The 22,698-nt window shown below is 44.0% G+C and overlaps 1 protein-coding gene across 3 annotated transcripts; it reads right to left on the bottom strand.

Annotated features, from left to right (window-relative positions):
* Positions 1-367: 367 nt before the first annotated feature.
* Positions 368-12,712, bottom strand: TRIM45 (tripartite motif containing 45). Of its 3 annotated transcripts, XM_060201812.1 has the most exons (7): positions 12,507-12,712; positions 10,851-11,104; positions 8,033-8,766; positions 5,593-5,722; positions 4,851-4,965; positions 1,497-1,623; positions 368-645 (listed from the first exon to the last, which is right to left on the bottom strand). In XM_060201812.1, the coding sequence occupies exons 2-7, from the start codon at positions 11,024-11,026 to the stop codon at positions 497-499; spliced, it is 1,431 nt and encodes a 476-aa protein (XP_060057795.1). In that variant the 5' UTR covers positions 11,027-11,104; positions 12,507-12,712; the 3' UTR covers positions 368-496. The 3 variants fall into 3 exon arrangements, with proteins under 3 accessions (XP_060057795.1, XP_007525561.1, XP_016044790.1); XM_007525499.3 differs by lacking the exon at positions 12,507-12,712 and having other exon boundaries at positions 10,851-12,099; XM_016189304.2 differs by lacking the exons at positions 1,497-1,623; positions 12,507-12,712 and having other exon boundaries at positions 496-645; positions 10,851-12,102.
* Between the last annotated feature and the right edge of the window lie 9,986 nt (positions 12,713-22,698).

The following is a 22,698-nucleotide window of genomic DNA, read 5'->3' as shown; positions in this document are numbered from 1 at the left end:
TTCCTTGGTATAAAAAGAACATCACCAGTCCAGTAAGAGAATGGCAGAAATACTTTGTGCCCTAAGAAAGGGCAAACACAAGGTGACAGCTAGAGCAGCTGTGGTCTATTACAGCAGAGCCAAGGATTCTAAAGGGAGTGGGGGAGCAGGGGGGAAAAGCGCTTGGGACCCAGTACAGTGGTGGGAGTGGTATGCAGGCAGACACCTATCATGGGGAGATAGGAAACTGTATTCATGTGACAATAGATATCTAATTAATCAATATTTCCTCAATAAGGAAAAAGAAAAAGAAGTGTACTGTGCTCAACCATCTGCCTTTGCATTCAGAGTCATTCACCAAAGAAACAAGACCACCTGAACTCCAGAGTATAAGATAAGGCACTTTGTCTTTAATTTTATTGATTGCTTCAGAATATTATCAAGGTCGGGGATCCTCTGGCTGTCTGAAGTCATGCTGGCTGTAGCTTTTCCAAGCTGGTCACATCCCGTGAGAAGGTCAGAGCGCCACAGTCCTAAGCAGACTCCTGGGTGTGTTCTGTCCACCTGCCCATGCACACTCTGACTTCTCAGTAAACTTCCCACAGCATGACCAGTGGGGGCGACCTGGGTGGCCTTTGTGTCCATGGCCACAGCCTAGGTACCCACCTGAAGGATACAAAGGGGAGAGGAGAGAGAAAAAAACTGTTAGAGGGAATCTAGGTGCAATGGAAATGAAAGTTCCTGGTGACATTTGGACTTGCAGTTGTGGAAATATCTCATAAAACCAGGCAAGGAGAACAAGCTTCTGATGGCTCCAGAGTCAGTGCTCCAAGACTGAAGAAAGCAATCAACTAAGGCTAGCTCAAGTTCAAAGGCAAGTGTGGTTTTTAACAGCTTACTCAAGGAGATGAACTTACCCGGATTTTAACTGAAGATAATTGAAATCAAAGAGGTGGGTAGTGGGCTGGAAAATGAAAAGGTAGATCTGATGTGCTTATGTGAAAAGCTAAAAAAAAAAAATCTCTTAAGTTCTCCACATTGGAGTAAGACCATGATAAAATACTTTTCAGAAAAATAATGAGATTGTTTGCCTTAACTGACTCGTACCCTTGAACCTCACGAAAAGACCTGTACCTGGTTGAATTGGCTTAATCATCTATCACCCCACCACTTCCTGGTTCAGAATCAAAGATTTTAAAAGGAATGGGATGGGCTTACACTTTCTTTATTGCTTGGGCTGCTGGAAAGGGTATAACTAGAAGCCAAGAAACCCACAGAGAAGTGCAGGGCTCATAAATGGTGAACTACCAGAGCTAAAAGAACTTGGAATTTTAAAGTCTACTATTTCAATTCTCAGAACACAGAAGCTCTTAATGCAATTCTCAGAGCTCTCATTTACTTAAAGGCAAGGCCCAAGTTTAAATAGCCCAGACCAAGTGGCTAGATGGCAGCTGAATCCCTCCACTGGGAGACAGGCCCGGGGACAAGGATGTTCCGGAGTGACTGGTGCTCCTCACCTGGCATGGTGCCACCACAGGCACAGCGCACGGTTTTCTGTCCCCCGCTGGAGCAGAAAGTGCAGCAGTGGAACACACCAGGGTGTGAGCGGTGCCGTCTCCTGACGTTCACTGTAAATGGCGAGCCCTTCAGGGTTTAGACCAAGAGCAAAGAACAGCGGCCTGTGAGTCATGGGGGAGGCACTGAGCATCCTGGGGGAAATGTGGAGTGTAAGCTATAGGGGTCTGATTTTGGATGGACAAGGATAGCAGGAGGGAAATAAGAGTCCCGTGAACAATGTCCAGCTGGGTGACAAGGGAGGCTGCAAATGCAGTGAAAGAGACAGTGTAACCCTTCTGGCATAGTTTTCACCACAGAAGCTAAGTGCTCAACTGGTTGAGGTCACACTGTCAGCTCCATTATCAGTGACACCAGTGTCAGCAGGGCAGGAAAAGCAGAAGCCCATAGCACATCACTTTAAGCTTTTTCATAACAAGTTTGCTATTCCATATTTACACTGCACAGAGTACAACGTAGCACACCGGTCACCTCTGCTTGTGTTTTCTACCCACTAACTTTGGATTTTATCTGCTCCATCCTTGAGACTCTCAGGGGTAACTAACAGAACACCATTACCACATCTTGTGGTGACTTCATGCCTCCTGCCCTCACACACTTGAGCTGGCATCTTTCCTCCCAGCCCTCCATCCTGGACACGTTACCCATCCACCTATTCCAGGACAGAGACAATACATGGAAGAGTGGCCTGGGAAGTGGCACAGTGGATGACATATGGGGACCTTAAGCTTGAAGTACTGAGTTTGATCACAGGCAGTGGATATGCCAGAGTGATGCTCTGGTTCTCTCTCTTTCTCTCTCTCATTAATAAATCTTTAAAAAAGAAGAAGACGAAGAGTGGACCAGTAGAGAAAGCACTGGACTCTGTTGGTCCTATATCGAATTCCTAGCATCGCATGTGTCACAGTGATGTTCTGCTTCTTTCTCTCTCCTTCTGCCCTTCCCATAAATAAATAAATCTTAAAGCTTTTTTTTTTCTTTGCCTCCAGGGTTACTAAGTGGGCTCAGTGCCTGCACTACAAATCTACTGCTCCTGAAGGCCATTTTTCCCATTTAGTTGCCCTTATTGTCACCCTTGTTGTTATTGTTATAGCTGTTGTTGTTGTTGGATAGGACAGAGAAATAGAGGAGGGGAAGACAGAGAGGAGGAGAGAAAGACAGATACCTGCAGACCTGCTTCACCGCCCATGAAGTTACCCCCCTGCAGGTGGGGAGCCAGGGCCTCCAACTGGAATCCTTACACCGTTCCTTGTGCTTCACACCGTGTGCACTTAACCCAGTGCGCTACTACCCAGCCCCCAGAATTTTTTTTTTTTTCCAGAGCACTGTTCAGTTTTGGCTTATGGTGGTGTGGGGGATTGAACCTGGGACATTGGAGCCTCAGGCATGAGAGTCTGTTTGCATAACCATTATGCTATCTACCCTTTACCCCAGAATTCTTTTTAAGGAAAAAAATTAAGAGGGCTAGGGAGATAGCAAAATGGTTATGCTAAAGACTCTCATGCCTAAGGCTCTGAGGTCCCAGGTTCAGTCCCTAGCACTACCATAAGCCAGAAATGAGCAGTGTTCTGGTGTGTGTCTCATTAAAATAAAATAAATATTAAAAAATAAAGAAGAAGAAAAATGATGCATGTTGAAGTGTGGGTTTCAAAATTAAGTTAACAACTCTTGTTCTTGCTCCTCTCCTTCAAGGATAACTTTCGTCCTTTCATTTGTTCATTTATTATTATTTTTTTAATTTTATTTTTACCAGAGCCTGTTCACTGTTTATGGTGGTGCTAGGGATTGCATCTGGGACCTCAAGCCTCAGACATGCAGGAAAGTCTTTTTGTATAACCATTATGCTATCTCCCCTGGTTCCTCCTCCAGTTTCTATGCTATGTTAAACAAAAGCTGTTTGGTTAAGTGTTGCTATGTGCCCCTTTCTATGTGAGAAATCTGGCCAGCAAACGAACAAGTAGAATCTGGCAGCAAATTAGAAGCTTTTCTCCCTTCCATCAGAGTGTTCATAATCAATCCTAAAAGCAACTTACACTTCAAAACAAATGGGTCCAAATTCTGATTTTGCTATACAGAGCCCGTGCATTTCTAGAGGTATGGTCAATCTAACTGAATCTCTATGCCTCAGTGATCCCTAAGCCTCAATGGTTTGGAAGAGAAAGCAAAATGATGCATGCAAAAACACCAATGTGCCACCATTAAGCAAGCAAACAGTGCCTACTAACTGTGACTCTGCTGGGCTTACAAACCACAAGACTGACATACCGTGATGCTGTCTAGTTACTTTATTGTCCCAGTCAGTGTTGATTTCTGGTTGGGGGAACTTCTAACTAGTACATCACTGGCAGCAAGAGTATTACCAAATTATAAAAGATTAGTTATTTTCAGGGGGCAGGTGGTGGCACACCTGGTTGAGTGCACATGCTACAATGCACAAGGATCCAGGTTCAAGCCCCCGGCCTCCACCTGCAGGGGGAAAGCTTCACAAGAGTTGAAGCAGTGCTGCAGGTATCCCTCTGTCTCTCTCCCTATCTCCTTACTCCCCCCTTCGATTTGTTTCTAAACCATAAAGTAGTGTATCTTTGTAAGGATGGCATAGTAACCATGGTAATGGAGAAGCACATATATATATAATGATGGTCAAGCAGATAGATGGCTGGCTGATTGACAGGAGAGGGAATAGTTCTAATAGTGCTCTTTTGTAATCTCTCCAGCTGCAGTACAAACAGAGCTTTTAGGTTCTGAGCCCACAGTTTTATTTAATTTTATTTATTTATTTTTTTTTTTAGGACAGAGAGAAACTGAGAAGGGAAGGAGAGACAGAAAGTGAGAGAGACAGAGAAACACCTGAAGAACTGCTTCACCATTCAGGAAGCTCCCCCTGCAGGTGGACACTGGGTCCTTGTGCACTGTGATGTCTGCATTCAACCAGGTTCATCACTACCCAGCTCCCCTCATTCTTGAAAGAGTACGCTTCTCTGCTGGTAAACTGCCGTCTGTGAACAAGGGACCTCCTCCAAACTGAGAAGTGCAGCAAACCAACTGGCAGAGTGATAAAATAGAAGCCTCACTGCTAGGAGGTGGTATAGAGGGTTCTTGTGGTCACCACCATCCTTTACTATGAATAAGGGTAGCAGGAATTGGGTTATTTCCAAAGGGAAGAGAAAAAGAAGGAAAGGAAGGAAGGAAGGAAGGCAGGGCATCCTACAAGAAAAGTCACCACATTCTGTGAAGACAGAAGGTGGAGGGGTGAGAGAGAAGGAGCTCAGGTGAGCATATACACAGGTTGTCCTCACCTTCACATGCTGCTCTTTGATGCAGACCAGCACAGTGTAGAGGCCAGGTTCCTTGGGTGTATAGGAGACAAAGTAGGTCCCATCCTTGTTATCTTGGACCATTGTTCTGACTGGACTAAACAGAGATAAAGAGGGGAAAAAATCACTCTCAAAAGTCTACTACAGTTGCCCATTATTCTAAGATATAAGCTCTATGCTATTAAATTTAAAATGAGTTTTGAGTGTCTCCCAAGCAGGATGCTTCTTCCCACTTGTCTTAAATTAATTTTGCAACAGAAAGGAAGCGATGGACATGCCAATTTCATCTGCTACTCAGGGAATTTCCTTGAAAACACTACAGTGTTTTCTTCAGCACACTTCTGTTGTATCCTCCTGTTCTCTGTCCTCCCTCACCACTCTTCTAACTTCAGAAACATGTAAATATGCTCCCAGCACAACTAAATGACAAAGTGAGACTGAATTTTGAGAAGGACACCAGTTAATCTAACAGTATTTCCCCTCTATTCTAACCTTGGGATGAAGACAAATCTGAGGGATAAATTAAATTTTTGAGAAAGTTCAACATAGGAATGAAACCCACACAAAAAAATACACAGTCCAACTGGTCATATCACATTTTTTGTCAATAACATAAGAGGTAGGAGAGGACTGCTATAGTTACATCCCCACTATGGCCAAGGACCACCCACTTCTGGTTTCATCACCATTTATGACCCATGATGGCTGAGGGAATAGTACAAACCTGTCTTTATTATCTTTAGGGATAACTGTGACTTGAATGTTGTCTCCTCCCCTGCCCATGGCCTCCCCTGCTGCATCCTTACAAAGAAGGGTGAAAGAAACTGGCTGTTTCTCCCGGGCTCTGTGCAGATCTGCAGAAGATAAAATACTCAGTCCTCATCTCCAAGGCCAAGGGCAGCAACCACACCCCCAGCTCAACCACCATCTCACTGTTCACTGCTAATGGCTCCCCTCCCTTTTCCTCTTCCTAGTCTTCCTCCAGAACATACCATAGAACAGAACATCCTCCATGTGAGCCTGGCTATTTCTCAGCTACAAGCTGCTCTTGGGTCACATGCCTTGCTGGATCCTAACTCTAGCTCTCAGGAAGTTTTGTAAATATTCAGGAGAGACTCAGATATTTGGAGAGGAACAACTCTAGTCAATGTGCAAGTGGCTATTAACCCCCAAAATGCCCTCTGAGTCACACATCCTGTCAGATTTTTTTATTATTATTATCTTTATTTGATAGAGACAGCCAGAAATCAATAGGAAGGGGGATACAGAGAGGGAGGGAGACAAGAGACATCTGCAACACAGCTTCACCACTCGTGAAGCTTCCCCCTGCAGGTGAGGACTGCCAGATTTTAAACACGGGTATAGCTGACTGGTTTAGACCCCTCATGTGACAAAATCCACCACAAAATCACAGCTTATAGTAAGGCACTAGGGTAATGTTCAATAGCGACTGTCCCTCATCAAGAAGTCAGATGAAACAGGTTTCTTAGCTTGGGGCCCATGAGCAGCTAGGTAGTCTATGAGGAGGCTTATGAAGGGTCTAAGAGTCTTCCCAAAATTGTAGGACCCAAATAGTGGGTGCTTCTTGGGTAAAATTCTCAGAGGGAACTATAAGCTAAAAACAGCTATTAACTGCTACAGGCAGGCTGAAAAAAATAGCTTACTTGGATAGTGTACTGCTTTGCCCTTAGTGGGACCCGGGTTTGAACCCAGCCACCACTAAATTGAAGGAAACTTCAGTGGTGTGGTCTTTATGTTGTTTATTTGCTTGCCACCAGAGCTGACTTTCTGAGATAGGGAGAGAGAGAGAGAAGCCACAACACCAAAGTCCTCTGAAGTGATGGAGGCTAGGCTCAAACATGGGTCTTGCACATGGCAAAGCAGCAGACTATGCAGACGTGCTATTTTGCCACTCCAGTGCTGTGCTTTCTTTCTCCTTCTCTTCCTTTCTGCCTCCACCTCCAAAATTTCCTGTGGACTGAAGAGCTAACTTACTGGGTAGGGCACATGCTCTGGCAGCACATGGGAGGTTCTATGGCATCTGAGAAAGGCCTGGTGCAATGATATCTTTCCCTCCGTCTCTCTTATCTGAATGCAAAGGCAGACTGGCAGTGATGAAATCATACTTGTGAGGCTCAGGCTCTGGAAAGAAAAAACTAGCAAGGGCACAGAAGAAAGAAAACCCTAGCCTAAGTTTTGTCCCTTCTCTGAAAGCCTCTTTAGAGCTTGATTTAGGCAATTTGGGCCTTCATGCACCTTGCTGAGCAGGAGGAATCTTGTCTTGCCCTGTGATTTATGCTGCTACCTCTTCTGGTCACTGACTCTGTGCTGTCCCAAGACAAACAGCATGATTCTTGAATTCACTGGTAGTTACCTAGTTTTCTCAATGGGATATTAACCAAACCCTGACATGAACAAGTAAAAGATAAAAAGATAGGGCAGCATCACTATCCTTAAGCTTTGTACATTTCATTCTCTTGGCAAACTGGTCAGTGTGTGTGTGTGTGTGTGTGTGTGTGTGTGCTCACGCGCGTGCGTATGTTTTCTTTTTAACCAGCACTGCCCAACTGTGGCTTAAGGTGGTGCTGGAGATTTAACCTGGGACCTTTGGTGCCTCAGGCATGAGAGTCTCTTCTCATAGCCATAATGCTATCTCCCCAGCCCAAGGGAGCTCTTTCAAATAGAATGAAGGCACTGTCATGCTTTCTTCTTTATTTTTGCACATGCAAAAATTTTTGGACTCATGCAGACACAGAACTGCTCCTGGGCTGCTTTTTCATTCAGACAGAGAAAGACAGTGGGCAGGCTGGGGGCTGCTGTTAGCACAGTGGATAAAGTGTTAAGACTCTGAATCATGAGGTACAGAATTTGATCCCTGGTATGGGATGTCACAATGGTGCTCTAGTTCTCTTTCTTCTTCTCCCTCATAAATGAATGAATGAATAAATAAGTAAATAAATAAATAAATAAATAAATAAAATAGACACCACAGCATAGCAGTGGAGCTTCCCCTGGTGCCCTGTGGTGCTGGTGCTGGAACCTGGGTCATGAACATGTCAAGGTGTACAAGATGAGCAAACTCCCTCAGGCCCAAAGTCATACTCCTTTAGAGACCACTTTCCTGCTGCGTGCCCTCTCAGTGACCAGGGGAACTGACTCCCTACCTTCGCCCAGAAGCACACACTTGGTGGGATCAACCTCTTTGGTGTTGATGGCCCCGTACACCTCATAACCCCGGCACCGGCCTGCTTTCTCCTGTGGGGAGAAGCAGATCTTGTTGTTCACCCCAGGGTGGGCACTGTATTCCACTCTGTTCAGTTTTCTGAGCCGCTCCACCACCACGCCTTTGGTGATGAGGATCTCCAGATCTGAGCCACTGGTCAGCAGGTGCTCCGTGAACTCCACTCCAGTCTGCATGTCAGCCAGCAGCTGCTCCAGCTGGGCCTTCTGGAGCTGCAGAGAGTTTTCCTTCTGGGCCCGAATGCCATCCAGTTGCTTCAGCAGCCTGTCTCGGTGCTCCTCGATGGCCTTGATGTAACCCTCAGAGAAGGCCCGGATGTCAGCTGCCACGGCCTCTACACGTTCCCGCAGGCTGCTGCTCGCCCCTTTGATCTCTACCAGTGCTTCCTCCAGGGCCTCCAGATGTGGCTGGGTGCCTCTGAGAAGCTCACGCACAGAGTCCCCATGCTTGTGGATCACATTGCTTGTGAAGTCATAGGGGTGCTCCCGGTGCTCCCCCACCACGCAGTCCCGGCACACGGGCCGGTCGCAGAGCTCGCAGAACAGTCTCAGCTCCTCTGCAGGGTGAGCGGGACACAGGATGGGCTTCCCAATCTGGCTGTAGCCCTTCAGGTCTTTCAGGTCCACCATGGTATGGTAGGTTGTTTTCTTCTGCCGCCTAGGCAAAGAGAGAGAGTCCAGAAGAAGGAGTCAGAGGACCTTTCAAGTTGGGGCAATGGTTTAGCCTTTTTAAGAGGAGTTCTGGGGAGTCGGGCGGTAGCGCAGCGGGTTAAGCGCACGTGGTGCGCAGCGCAAGGACCGGTGTAAGGATCTGGGTTCGAGCCCCGGCTCCCCACCTGCAGGAGAGTCGCTTCACAGGCGGTGAAGCAGGTCTGCAGGTGTCTCTCTCTCTCCCTCTCTGTCTTCCCCTCCTCTCTCCATTTCTCTCTGTCCTATCCAACAACGACGACATCAATAACAACAATAATAACTACAACAATAAAACAACAAGGGCAACAAAAGGGAATAAATAAAATATTTTTTTAAAAAAAGAGTTCTGAGGTTAGATCTGAGACTTCAGTTCCTTGCTCTTACCTCCCACTAACCACACGATCCTCTTTGATTCCAGAAAGGGCTGCTATACAGAATAAGGGAGGGGGCTGGATGGCAGCATGCCCAGTAGAGCTCACACATTACCATGCATTAGGACCTGGGTTCAAGCTCCCACTCCCTACCTGTAAGGGGGAAGCTTCTTGAGTGGTGGAGTAGTGCTACAGATGTCTCTTCCTCCCTTTCTTTTTCTCTCTCTCCATCTCTCTCACTCTTATCAAAACTACAGCTGCCAGGATCAATGGAGTCACACAGACACAGAGTCTCAGTAAAAATCCTAATAACAGGAAAAAACAAACACTAGACTAGACTAGGCCTCTCTCTCTCTAGCTTGTGAAATTTGCAAAAAGTTACAAAGTTAAGACATACCCTGGAATGTTCCCCAAACAATTAACTTGGCAAATGGAGACAAGACCCACAGTCTACCCTGTAGCAAGCTAATGTGAGCACAGTGGAAACCAGCACCAAGAGACAGAAACCATGCCAGCTGATACTGCAACAAACTCTAGACAATTAAAAAGCAGCTGACCCAGATGAAAACTCTTCCTCAGCTTTTGGAAAGCATCTCCTTTGACCAGTGGCTATACCACCCAAAGCAGCAAACTCGAGTAAAATGGTCTCTGAATTCACTTATTCTGCAGGTCTTGGGGGGAATGCCTAGGAAAACGACAATGACAGGCCAGAGTGCCCCCCCCCCACCTCCAACTAGCATCACAGCAAACTGAAGCTTTTATGTTTTTTTCTGGCAACAGAAGAATGGCAGCAGAGAAAACAGGGTCAGCTGTTCAGCTGGCCCTGAAACACTCAGGGACTGTCCCATCACTACAACTTAAAAATAGAAAGACTGAAGACTTCTAATCTGTTCTTTCAGTGATGCCAGAAACAAATGGAAGGCAACTTACTAACTATTTTACACTAGTCCTGGAGCCTTGCCTGTTTTATTTCCTCATGCCCTAGAATAGGGGAGAGGGCTGATGAGGTACAACCGGTGATTTATGTGATAAAATATTCACTAAATGTCACAAAAACCATTCTCTGAACCCCACTTCCCCAGATATGGAATGACTCCATAGAACAGACCATGGCAGAAAACAATACCCTACATGCTCTTTCTACAGCCAAGCTTTGTAGAAACAACACAGAACATAATCAGAGGACCTGGCCTTTAAATCTGGTACTTTTACACACTACCACATATGGGGACCTAAAACATCACTTAATATTGCTGAACTTCCATCTTCTCAAGCAATAAAAACAGTGAAAACAGTGTCTTGTTTCTCCAGAGGTGCAAGGAACAAAATGAACTCAAGAATGGAGACTATGCTATTAAGATCATTCTGTTTCTCCCATACCCAATGTAAATATTCAATATGAAAGTGGACTGACTGATGATCCTAGGAAACTGGGTGTGCTTTGTCAACAGAAAAGGATTCCATAAGCCTTTGTGGCAATGATTATTCTGGGCATTATAAAGCTTCAGAGATTCACCACTGCTCTAAGAGATTTTGCCATCACATTGTCTATGCCTTTGTGGCCGTCTATGGCATTTGAGAAAGCTTTCCTTTCCATCTGCTCACCAAGGGATCTCCTCTGCCCTGCCACCTCTGTGTACTCCGTTCCTAAGCCACACCAGGTAAGGCATCCCATCTTTACCTATGAGCCTGGCAGCAGAAGTGGCAGAGGTTGGCTTTGCAGGTCTGACACCTCTTCTCCACTTCTCTGTCGCTGCACAGGTCACACACCAGGCCCCGGCCTTCTCCACGCAGGTTCTCCAGCATCACATCATTCATGGCCAGGTGGTCTATGGTTAAAGCCTTCACTCCACCCATGGGCAGGTCTACCTGAGCGTCACACACAGGACAGAGGATGCCGATCTGTGGCTGCAGACTGCGCGGTGGCTTGGGATCCTGGAAGAGTGACCCCTCAGAACTAGTGTCAGAGTCTCCCCCTCTGATGTCCACTACTGTGAAGGGTTCCAGCTGCTCCAAACACCTGGTGCAAACCGTGTGCAAACAGGGCAAGAGCCTGGGGGCTTTGAAGAGCCCCATGCACGAAGGGCAGTGAGTCTTGCCTGAGGTCCCAAGTGCAGTCCCATGAGGGAGTTTGCCTACAAAGGCCAGCTGCGGCTTCCTGTTCTCTGACATGCTCCCCACGGTGGTGCCCAGTATCAGAAAAGGTCCCGGGCAGTGCTATAATGAAGTCGGAGGTGATTAAACCAACCCAGAGACAGAGTTTCCAGAACTTGCACGGGGACCATGAGGCTGCCCACGGCGGGAGATCAAAGGGCAAAAGGGAAGAAGGGGATTTCTGAAAGGAGCCACCTGCAGATCTAATCAGGAAGGTCCCTTCTTTTCCATGGCATCCCATTCCAGACACCATGCCCCGCTCAGCCCTCCAAGCCTCCTCCCCAGATGCAGATGCACTTCCAATGCTGGGTCTCCGCCCGCTGGTACTTCCACCAGCTCCTCGTCCCCCTCCCCCGGTTCCGGCCCCCCGCCCCCCGCCCCCACCCGGTTCCACTGGTGTGGCGCCCGACACGCGACAAGGACGCCCCCAGCCCGCGTGATGAGGTCGGGGGCCTCGGCAGAGAGCCCGCAGCGCTGGCGAGGCGAGGAAGATGTGCGCCCCCAGGCAGCTCCGCAGAGGCCTCCGCCTCTCCACTTCTCAGCCAAGGAGAGGGTTGCCTCCTTGCACCAATCCCAACTTGAGTCTATCAAGCCGGGCCAATCACCGTCTGAGGAGGGCGGTCCTCGCCGCTGCGGTCTCCGTCGCTCTTCAGAGTGACAGCACCAGCATCCAATAAAAAGCTTCGAAAAGTCCACATTTCTACTGGCCCGCTTATGGGGGGAGGTAAGAACCCATAAGAAGGCCTGAAGGAGTGGCCCGAGGAGAAACCAGGGCCGAGTATAACCGGCGTCACCATTTACGGAGACTCCCTCTCCTCATCGCCGTGGCGACCACAGAAGCCAGGCACTTACAGACACAGGAATATGCCGCAGGTTGAGGCCACTAGATGCCCTCTGATTGGTCCGACGCTAATAGACAGAGTTCCTTTCATTGGTGCCTGGCACTGTCAATTAGCTCAGCGCGGAGCTTGTTGGGAGTTGTAGTTTGAGGTGATCTCACGGTCCAGAGGCCGCTATGCGTCCTCAGACAACTCTCCTCAGCGCAGGTGTGAACCTGGGAGTCCCCACCCTCGGTCTGTCCAGCCCGTTTTAGTTCAGAAATTCATCTGGCTCGAGCGTACCCATTTAGGGAGCCCCTTCTGCTCCCTAGTTCCCGGCAATCCCATGGGGTTTAGCCCCTTACCTCCAAGTTATACTTCCAGGGACCCTATTGCCCTGGGGGTTGGCCTGAGGCCTTGGTTCAGAAGCTCCAGAAAGTTTAGCTCCAGATTTCCTGGGACTGGAGGAGCTGGGGTGTCAGCCATCGGGGTCAGGGGTGCAGATGACCTTAGGGGCTAAGTGGTTGTCATGAAGAATTTTATATTAATGTATACAGAAACGGAGCAAGTTTGCTGCCCACACCCCTCACCCCTGCCCTAGTTTTAGTCTATCCATCGGGAGAGCCTGCAGTTCGTCACAGTGGGAGAGTGGAGGATACCAAGGTGGGCTAAGCCCTTTGTGGGCTCACAAACAATGGAGAAGATGAATTCACCTAGGTACTACAGTTTTTTTGTGTCCTTAAAGTGAGTACATAAAGGTATTAGATGCAAAGTGGGGAAATAGAAATAGCAGCAGGGGCCAGAGGTCTCAGATTCAATACTCAGCATCACCAAAAACCAAAGCCGAGTAGTGCTCTCACAGAAGCAAAGAGAGAGAGAGAAACGGGTAGGGTGGGGGGCAGAGAGAAAAAGACCGGATGCCTTGGAAGCTGGTGTAATGGGATTTTCAGAAAGAGAGACAGGACATACTGAGGCAATTAAGCAGGAAGCAGTTTGTTTAATGTTGACAACCTCAGTGGACTCGTCCCCCAAAAAACTTGCGCCCAGGACAAACTAGGGCTATTGCTTTTATACGTCTTTTTCAACTATCTGATAGCAACAAGTTTAAAAAAAACAGCAATAAACTTAAATGTCATTTTATCTATATCAAGGGAGTACATTTTGAGTGGGGTCTAATAACCGACTCTTTGGCAAGTGCAGTAAGCTCTTTGGTGGCCAGCCAAGGTCATTTTGGTTAGAAAGTTCCATTTATGTAAGGGGAGAGAGGAAGGGTTGCCACCAGCTGCCTTTCTTGTATTCAAGAAAGAAATTAACCTTGTTTTCTCTGCTGCCTCATTGGGAAAGAAAACAGTATAGCTGGCTAAGACAGAGTCTTAAATATGGCATCATAGGACACTTAAACCTCCAGGACACAAAAATTTCCTGATTGTTCAATGTGAGGGTTCTGCGCCTAGGATCTATCTCCACACTCCCAGAAATGGTAATACTCAGCTCTTTCCCCTTCCCTTGTTCCCACTATCTCCAGTCACTTAAATCTGTCTAGTTTACCTGGTCACCTCACTGCTGGCTCATGAGCTTTCCTATGCAAGTCGGGTCCAGTGAAAACTTTTAGGGAGATATATATATATATATATATATATATATATATATATATATATATATATATATATATATATATATATATATATATATATCAGGGGTTATCACTGGCACTATAAAACCACTGCTCCTGGTGGCTCTCCTCTCCCCGCGGCTGCTCCCCATTGGATTGAACAGAAATTGAGAGAGGAGAGGAAGATAGAGATGGGGAGAGAAAGACACCCGTAGACCTGCTTTACTGCTTGTGAAGCAACCCATCCCCCCACACATAACAGATGGGGAGCTGGGGGCTTGAACTAGTATCCTTGAGCTTTTTACTATGTGTGCTTAACCTGGTATGTCACCACCCAGCCCCACTGACATTTTTTTTTATCCATTTCACACTTTAGGCATGGAGTCTAAGCTTTAAAAAATGTGGAAATCTGAGAAAACAACTTATTGGCTCCAAAATATGAAAAGAAAAAATACTTTAAAAAGATTTATTTATTTATTGGTGGCAGAGAGAAAGAGTGAGAGAGAATGCATTCCATGCTGGATGTGAAACTTGGGACCTCATACTTGAGAGCTTTACCTGTGTGCCACCTCCTGGGATGTAAAAATGTTTTTAAGTGCAAGTTTTAGCCATTTCCCAAATACCCCAAGTTACTGAATCAAATCCACTTTTTAAAATATAAATGACAATAACTGGTAAAATATAAATGACAATAATGCTCTGGTAGAGCATTGGGACTATGTACCTGAGGTTGCAAGTTCAATCCCCAGCACTGCATATACCAGAGTGTGCTCTGGCTTTCTTCTTTCCTCTCTTTGTCTCATGCAAAACTTTCATATTAATTAAATACATATTATATATATTTAAATTATAATTTTCAAAGCTAAGCATGCCACAAAGGTCTTAAAATAGTCCTTACCTTGATTTCTTCAGCTTCTTGTGCTTCTCCTGTTCTACTCTGAGTCCACTTTCTCCTCTTAGCTATAGTGAAGTCAGTTACAAAACAGTATAGACTTGGGTTTGCTATATATTCTTGCTCTGGACTTCACTTCAGTTCAGCCCCATGCTTGACAAGACTTGACTTCATCTCTTATTCATACCCTATCACATTTCTCATGGTGGGTGTTCCAGACTTCTCTTGTTTAAGAAGTGCTTACTTGTGCCTTATGTCGTTTAATATTTTAACAATTCTGTGTGTGGGGGGGGAGACTTTTTCTGCGGGCGGCGTAGGAATCTTAAAGAGATTTAGTGACCCACTCAGGGTAAAACATCTGCAATTTGAACTGTCTTATGATGTCATGTTTGAGATTCTGTCACAGTAAACTCTACTCTTTTCTTTCCCAATTTTCTAAGCATGTAATCCTTTATCTAGTTAGCAAGCAACTGTCTTTGACAGAGAAAAGCAAGGCTATTTGGAGAACTCACTTTCTATTTAAAAAGTGAACAATTGGGAGTCAGGCTGTAGCGCAGTGGGTTAAGCTCAGGTGGCGCAAAGCACAAGGACCGGCATAAGGATCCCGGTTGGAACCCCAGCTCCCCACCTGCAGGGGAGTCGCTTCACAAGCGGTGAAGCAGGTCTGCAGGTGTCTGTCTTTCTCTCCTCCTCTCTGTCTTCCCCTCCTCTCTCCATTTCTCTCTGTCCTATCCAACAATGACAACAACAATAATAACTACAACAATAAAACAACAAGGGCAACAAAAAGGGAATAAATAAATAAAATAAATATTTTTAAAAAAGATAAAAAAAAAAAAGTGAACAATTGGGCCAGTGACAGAATTCAGTTAGGTAGTGTGCTGCTTTGCCATGTGCACAACTGAGGAGGTTCAAGTCCAACCCCGATCAAAGAAAGCTTTGGAGATGTAGGCTCTTTTATGTTCTCTCCCAAAACAGCAAACAGCAAAACAAAACAAAACTATTATTATGTATACCTCCCCACACATCCCTCCTGACTGCCTTTCTTCTAATGCTAACTCCTCAAAACCTTTAACGTTTGTTTGGATCTCTCTCTTTCCTTTTTGCCACCAGGGTTATCACTGAGACTTGGTGTCTGTACAATGAATCCACCACTCCCAGTGGCTACTTTTACCATTTTTTTCTTTCTGTTTTTTTTTTGACAGGACAGAGAAAAATTGAGGGACTGAGAGAGAGGGCATAATGGTTATGCAGAAAGACTGACGCCTGAGGTACCAAAGGTCTCAGGTTCAATTCCCAGTACTACCATAAGCCAGAACTGAGCAGTGCTCTGGTAAAGAAAAAAAAAAAAAAAAAAAAAACTTGACAATATAACAAGGCCAAGTAAAAACAAACAAAGTAAATAGAAATTGAAAGGGATGGGGAGCTAAAGAGGGAGAACACTTGCAGGCCTGCTTCTCCACTCATGGAATGGATGCCCTGAAGGTGGGAGCCGGGATTTGAACCTGGGTCTTCACCAGTGGTGATGTGCGCAATTAACCAGGTATGCCACTGCCCAGCCCCCTGGATATTTTTTGCCTTATCAAAACCTTGAAGTTCCCAGTAAAAGATTTCCAGTCTTTTACTAACTTTTTTCTTTTTCTTTTTTTCTATTGAGGAGTCAGGAGTTATGATTGAGTCCCAAACGGGGAAACAAAACCTCACTTGATCAAATTTTTCTTCAAGTTTCTGACCTTTGTGTTCCTCCCTATGATTCTCAAAAGAGTAATCTCACTTCTTTCGTCATCTCCTCACCCTCAGCACTCATTGTTAACTCCTTGCTTCTCATGGAATTGTTCTCTTGCAGATCATATGCAACTCTATCACAGACCTTTCCTCCACACATTTTTTTCTGTGCAGATGATTCCCAGAAGGTGAGGTCAGTCCTGGCTTTTACCCTGTGGTCACAATAATTTATTAGCAGTCTAAATTCAAATCCCAAAGGTGTCCCCATCACCTTGAGCCTCATATAGTTTTAAACTTTATTTCTTCTTTGCTCACCAAACTGAGCTCTCCATATTGTCCTGTCTTATTTCTTTAAGGATATTATCAATCTCTTTCCTTTCAGCTGGAAACCTTATAGTGCACCTGGCCTGTCTCTCTATTCATATTCAAGTAGATACTATTTTTCCCCTCATTCCAATTGCCAACACTTAACTGATAGGATTTTAGGGCTGTCCGAGGCTTTACCACCCTCACTTCAAATATTATAAAAGTTTCTTAATTACCCCTGCTCACCGCCATTCATAGTGTTTCATATATATATATATATATATATATATATATATATATATATATATAGTATAAGTCAGTCTTCATTCTAAGTGCTTCCATAGAATCCTGTCTTCATAGACTGGATAGACCCATAAACCTGGCCTTTTACTACTCCCTACACACTGCCGACCATGCTTCTTGATCCTTGTCATTTCTTTCTACAGAATTATTTCACCTGCATAATTTAATCCTAACTGTACTTCTGTCTCAGACTGGCTTTATATGACCTTCTCGAGACTTTCCCTTCTATTTCAAGGCTCCAGCTTTGAACTCCAGTAGCTCCTCACTTCACACTATCCACATGAGCTATACCATGTGCTATTGCTGATACCTCACTGGGCCTTCTTCCTCTTAATTTCAAAGGACTATAAATCCAGTCTCCTAATACTTGTGTTATTAGGTCCAGCTTCATATGTTTCTTCTCTTTTTTCTGTCTTCATCCTCCTCTTTATGATAATCCTTCAGCTCATACCAGTTCAACCAACATCATTTCTAGGATGCATCCTACACTACAGCCTCTCTTACAATTAATTGTATTATCTGCTTGCTCTGCTCATGACACACTGCTCACTTTGTCTCAGTGTTTCCTACTCTTTCTTTCTTTTTTTTTTTCCTTTTTGTTGCCTTTGTTGTTGTAGCCTTGTTGTGGTTATTATTGTTATTGTTGATGCCATTCGTTGTTGGATAGGACAGAGAGAAATCGAGAGAGGAGGGGAAGACAGAGAAAGGGAGAGAAAGACAGACACCTGCAGACCTGCCTCACTGCCTGTGAAGCGACTCCCCTGCAGGTGGGGAACCAGGGGCTCGAACCAGGATCCCTAAGCCAGTCCTTGCACTTTGCGCCATGTGCGCTTAACCAGTTGCACTACTGCCCGACCCTCTGCTTCCTACTTTTTCTACATAGCTCAGTTTTTCAAACACCTTTTCCTTTCTATTTTTTCATTAGTGATTTAAGGTTGATTTACAAAATTACAGGATAATAGGGGTACAACTCCACACTGCACACCACCAGAGTTCTGAATCACCAATCCCTACATTGTAAGCTATAGCAGTTCTCCTAAGGTTGCAAATATGGGTTCACTATTATTTCTACAACTGTCTATGTTTGTATATATTTGCCCTCTTTTAAGGTCTCATCTTCTTTTCCAAGTCACACATACAACTACTACTATATCCAAATGTCCCTCCCTTTAACTTCTCTCTCCAGGTCTTGATGGAGTTGGAATTCAGAAGCTCTCTGGTCATCTTCCTCCTATTACTTCTCCCCTATTGGGAGTATGGATCAAAATTATTTTGGGGTGCAGAAGGTGGAAGTTATGGCTTCTGTAATTGCTTCTCCGCTGGACATGGGTGTTTGCAGGTTGATCTATACCCCCAGCCTGTATCTATTTTTCCTTAATTGGGGTAGTGCTCTGGAGAGGTGAGTTCCCAGGACACATTCAGATAACCTTCTCTAGGAATCCTCCACTAATAAAGTCTTTTTATTTTGTGAATTAAAAAAAATTAAAGAGAAAGAGAAAGAAGACATTAATTATCTCTGGCACACATGGTGCTGGAGATGGAACCTGAAACTTTGAGCTTGTAAGTCCTGTGCTTTACTACTGAGATATTGCCCCCACTGACCAAATCTACCCTTTGATGACCTCTGTTAAGTCTTGAGTATTCTGTATCTCTATTCTATACTAGTTGATCTGATTCTGCTACCTGTCCTTATTGCAACCCTCAACTCCCACACTGAATTACTAAGGACAAAGGCTTGTATTATTTCTGCATGACTAACACTGGGCAGTGTCTGAGATACAGTGTGTTTTAGTGAACATTTGATGCATGGTTCAATGACTGAGATTCATGTTTAGTTTCTAAGAAATCTATCATAATTATAATATAGGTGTCCAGAGAAGTGAATTGTCTATTTCAAATATATTATTTTCATGGTTTTTTCTTAAAGAGATTTCTAAAGCAGTCTTTAGTGCCATCTAGTGGAAGTAGGTACTATAAAAGTTATACCAATAATGCTATTTTGTTTATTGTGAACTGATGCAGATAAGAAAAGGAAGATTTTGGTTGCCTTACACTATAGGTGCTTCAATATTTATCCAAAAAAATAAAATCACTGTCCCTGTGATGACTCTAATTGTGAAGTCTAAGAACAAGTATAATTAGTCCTTTGGAACTGACATTTTATGATAAACAGACAATTTCACCTTTGGAAACATATAGTATGAAATGATAGAATGATTAGGATTAGAGATATCTTTGTATAACTGCATTTAGGTCAGACTAGAACTAAATGAGATATCAGTGCCATTCTTAACTACCTGCCCTTTCAGAAAAAGGTCTCCACCGCCTTATCTAGGATCTAGCTCTTCTCATTTGACCAAATGCTCCATCACAGCCCCAAACATTTCTATAATTGATACACTAGGGGAAATGCACTCAATCTTAATTGGTGTGCCATAAATACAGCCAGACTACTCACACTTTATTGTTTCTTAATTATCTTTTTGTGAATTCCTTTTTCTAAGCTTATTTTTTTTAAAAAAAATCTCCTTATTAGCCCTTTGTGAAATAAGCATTTTTCAGAAGCATCTGATATATTAATATGTTTATTCTGATAAAAACAAGAAGAATGTGAGGGAGAGGAAATAACTTAGCTGGCCAAGTGCATGTCTTAATGTGGTGGTGGTGGGGGTTTGGGGTGGGCTGAGTTCAATCCTTCACACCACATGCAAGCAATATGGATAGCACCAAGGGACCTCTAGGGACAGGGAAGTGGTGCTTCTTTCTCTCTGCTTAACTGATTCCTTCTGCTCCCAAGTATGTAAAATTTAAAAACTGGGCCATGAAGATTGCTGGGCAGTATCACACACTTGTGAGGCATTCTACACTGAAAACAATTAGGGACCTGGAAGGTTGTACAGTGGCTGTGTTATGCCCAGAGGTTCAAGTCCCAATCTCATGCAAAGAAGACCAGAATCACATGCAATAGCAAGAACCTTTATTTGTAAGCTTAAGCTTGGACTGCCAACACCCTTCCACACAAGGGGAAAGTCTGTGACTCCGATCATTTCTCATCCCACCTTTTTATAGTTATCACAGGGTGGGTACAGGTAGAAATATTTACGCAGAACAAGGAACAGTTGGTTTCGGGTTAATGGCTGTTCTCAATATTCAGGGCTTTTCTTTAACCTCACAGCTAGAGTACTGGACTTGCATGCATGAGGTCCCAAGTTCAATCTCTAGCATTACAGATGCTAGAGAGATCCTCTAGTTTTTATCTCTCAATCACAAATAAACAAATAGATCTTTAATGAATGAAACTTAATGTGAATAACTGACTGGCAATTATTCTTTATGTAGTTTTTTTTCATATAAGACATATGTAATTAAAATGGGTAATCATAAAGAAAATGTCACATCTAGAGATTGGGTTTTGCACTGCATATAGCAATAATTTTTTGATTAAAATTGGAGCAGCATCGTGGAACTCTCAGTTTGCTACAGTAGAGAATGCATCACAAAATGCATGTTTCACACATTGTAATATTGCACTATAGTTTTTAAAAAATATTTATTTATTCCCTTTTGTTGCCCTTATTGTTTTATTGTTGTAGTTATTGTTGTTGATGTCGTATAGGACAGAGAGAACTGGAGAGAGGAGGGGAAGACAGAGAGGGGGAGAGAAAGATAGACACCTGCAGACCTGCTTCACCACCTGTGAAGGGACTCCCCTGCAGGTGGGGAGCCAGGGGCTCAAACCAGGATCCTTACGCCGGTCCTTGGTGCTTCAAGCCACCTGCGCTTAACCCATTGTGCTACTGCCCGACTCCCTGCACTATAGTTTTTTTTTAAATTTCTTTATTGGGGAATTAATGCTTTACATTAATTTACAGTAAATACAATAGTTTGTACATGCATAACATTTCCCAGTTTTCCATATAATACTAAAACCTTCACTAGGTCCTCTGTCATCCTTTTCGGACCTGTATTCTCCACCACCCCCCACCCCCAGAGTCTTTTACTTTGGTGCAACATGCCAATTCCAGTTCAGGTTCTTTTTGTGTTTTCTCTTCTGATCTTGTTTTTCAAATTCTGCCTGAGAGTGAGAGCATCCCATACTCATCCTTCTGTTTCTGACTTATTTCACTTAACATGAATATTTCAAGTTCCTTCCAAGATTGGCTGAAAATGGTGAAGTCACCATTTTTTATAGCTGAGTAGTATTCCATTGTGTATATATACCACAACTTGCTCAGCCACTCCTCTGTTGTTGGACACCTGGGTTGCTTCCAGGTTTTGGCTATGCACTATAATTTGACATGTTGTTTTTCTCTTCATAGACTTCCCCCCATTATTTATATTTAATGAACATGTCAGCTTGCAAGAAGGATCATGAAAATTTTGATTTAGCAAAAGACTTTTGTCTGGCATACACTAGCACCAGCTGTCTTCATGATTTGCTTGCAGAATAATGGTAAGCATTTGAGGACTAAGCCTATAGTTTGTTGACTTCCCTTTGTATACACAGTATCTAGTTGCTTTTGTGGCTTATTATGGGTCCCGGTTAATATTTATTAAATGGATGTAGGAGAAAATTGAGGCACACTCTGGCAAAGACATTGGTATAAAGGTCACATATGCAGCTCTCTGGCAGAAGTGGGGTCATAACCTACATCTTCTGATTCCTGTGTTGAATGGTTCACCAGAACCCCGTGTATCCAGTCATTGCTCTTACACCAAGGCACATCATTCCCCTGCTCGGAACTTTTTGCTTTGAACATGCCATCTCAGCCCTTTTCTAGTCATAACCCTTTCAGACTAGGTGTAGCTAAATATGACCTTGAAATCCCCAGGGGGAAAAAGAAGATGGATTCCATTTCCATGACCCATGCAGGCTCTTCAAGTTTAGATGGAAATGTGCATATACCACTAGGCCTCAAAAGTGGTCAAACTACCATTCTCAAGAGAAAGGGGAGAGCAAATAGTACAATGAGCCCCTATGAACTGAACACTCCATTTTTACAAGTTAATAGCGTTCTGTCCTTTTTGTTTCATACATGGCCCCAACATATCTTTATTACTATTTCCTTTGTTGAATTAATTAATTAATTAGCTGTTGTTACCAGGACTCCATCATTCTGTGTGGACTTTTTCAGATGGGAAGAGAGAGAGATACTATAGCATTGAAATTTCCTCCAATGTGGTGTGGGGGGTCAGGTTCAAATTGAGTCTCATATATGGCAAAGCAAGTGTACTATCCAGGTGAGCTATTTGGCCATCCCTACCGAAGTACTTTACAATAAAATCCCTGCATATCATTTTATTAGATTTATTAAAATTATTATATTTGTAAAGGCTTAGGTATAAAGAGGGTGAATATTTTGATTTTTCAGTCAATACTTTAAAAATGCACATGCAATTAAATATTTCATAATCTCTTACTTTATTTTTCTTTCTCTCTTTAGTTTTTTGTTATTGGTGGGGCTTCATTTCTCTGGGTTGAATTTTTTAGGTAGGCAGAGAGAGAGGGAGAGAGAGAGAAAGAGAGGGCGAGAGAGAGAGAAGACACCATACCACCAAAGCTTTTCCCAGTGTAGGGGCTGGACTTAAACCTGTGTTCCCACTTGACAAAGCAGGAACACTATCCAACAGAGTTATCTTGCAAGTCCTATTTTCTGCTGCTTCTCAAAGACTGAGGTCAACAGTGATTTTTTTATAATTATAAATAAAACTTACATAT

The sequence above is a fragment of the Erinaceus europaeus genome, chromosome 11, assembly GCF_950295315.1.
Source record: "Erinaceus europaeus chromosome 11, mEriEur2.1, whole genome shotgun sequence".
Taxonomy (NCBI): Eukaryota; Metazoa; Chordata; class Mammalia; order Eulipotyphla; family Erinaceidae; genus Erinaceus; species Erinaceus europaeus.
This window is presented reverse-complemented; position numbering and strand designations above follow the sequence as displayed.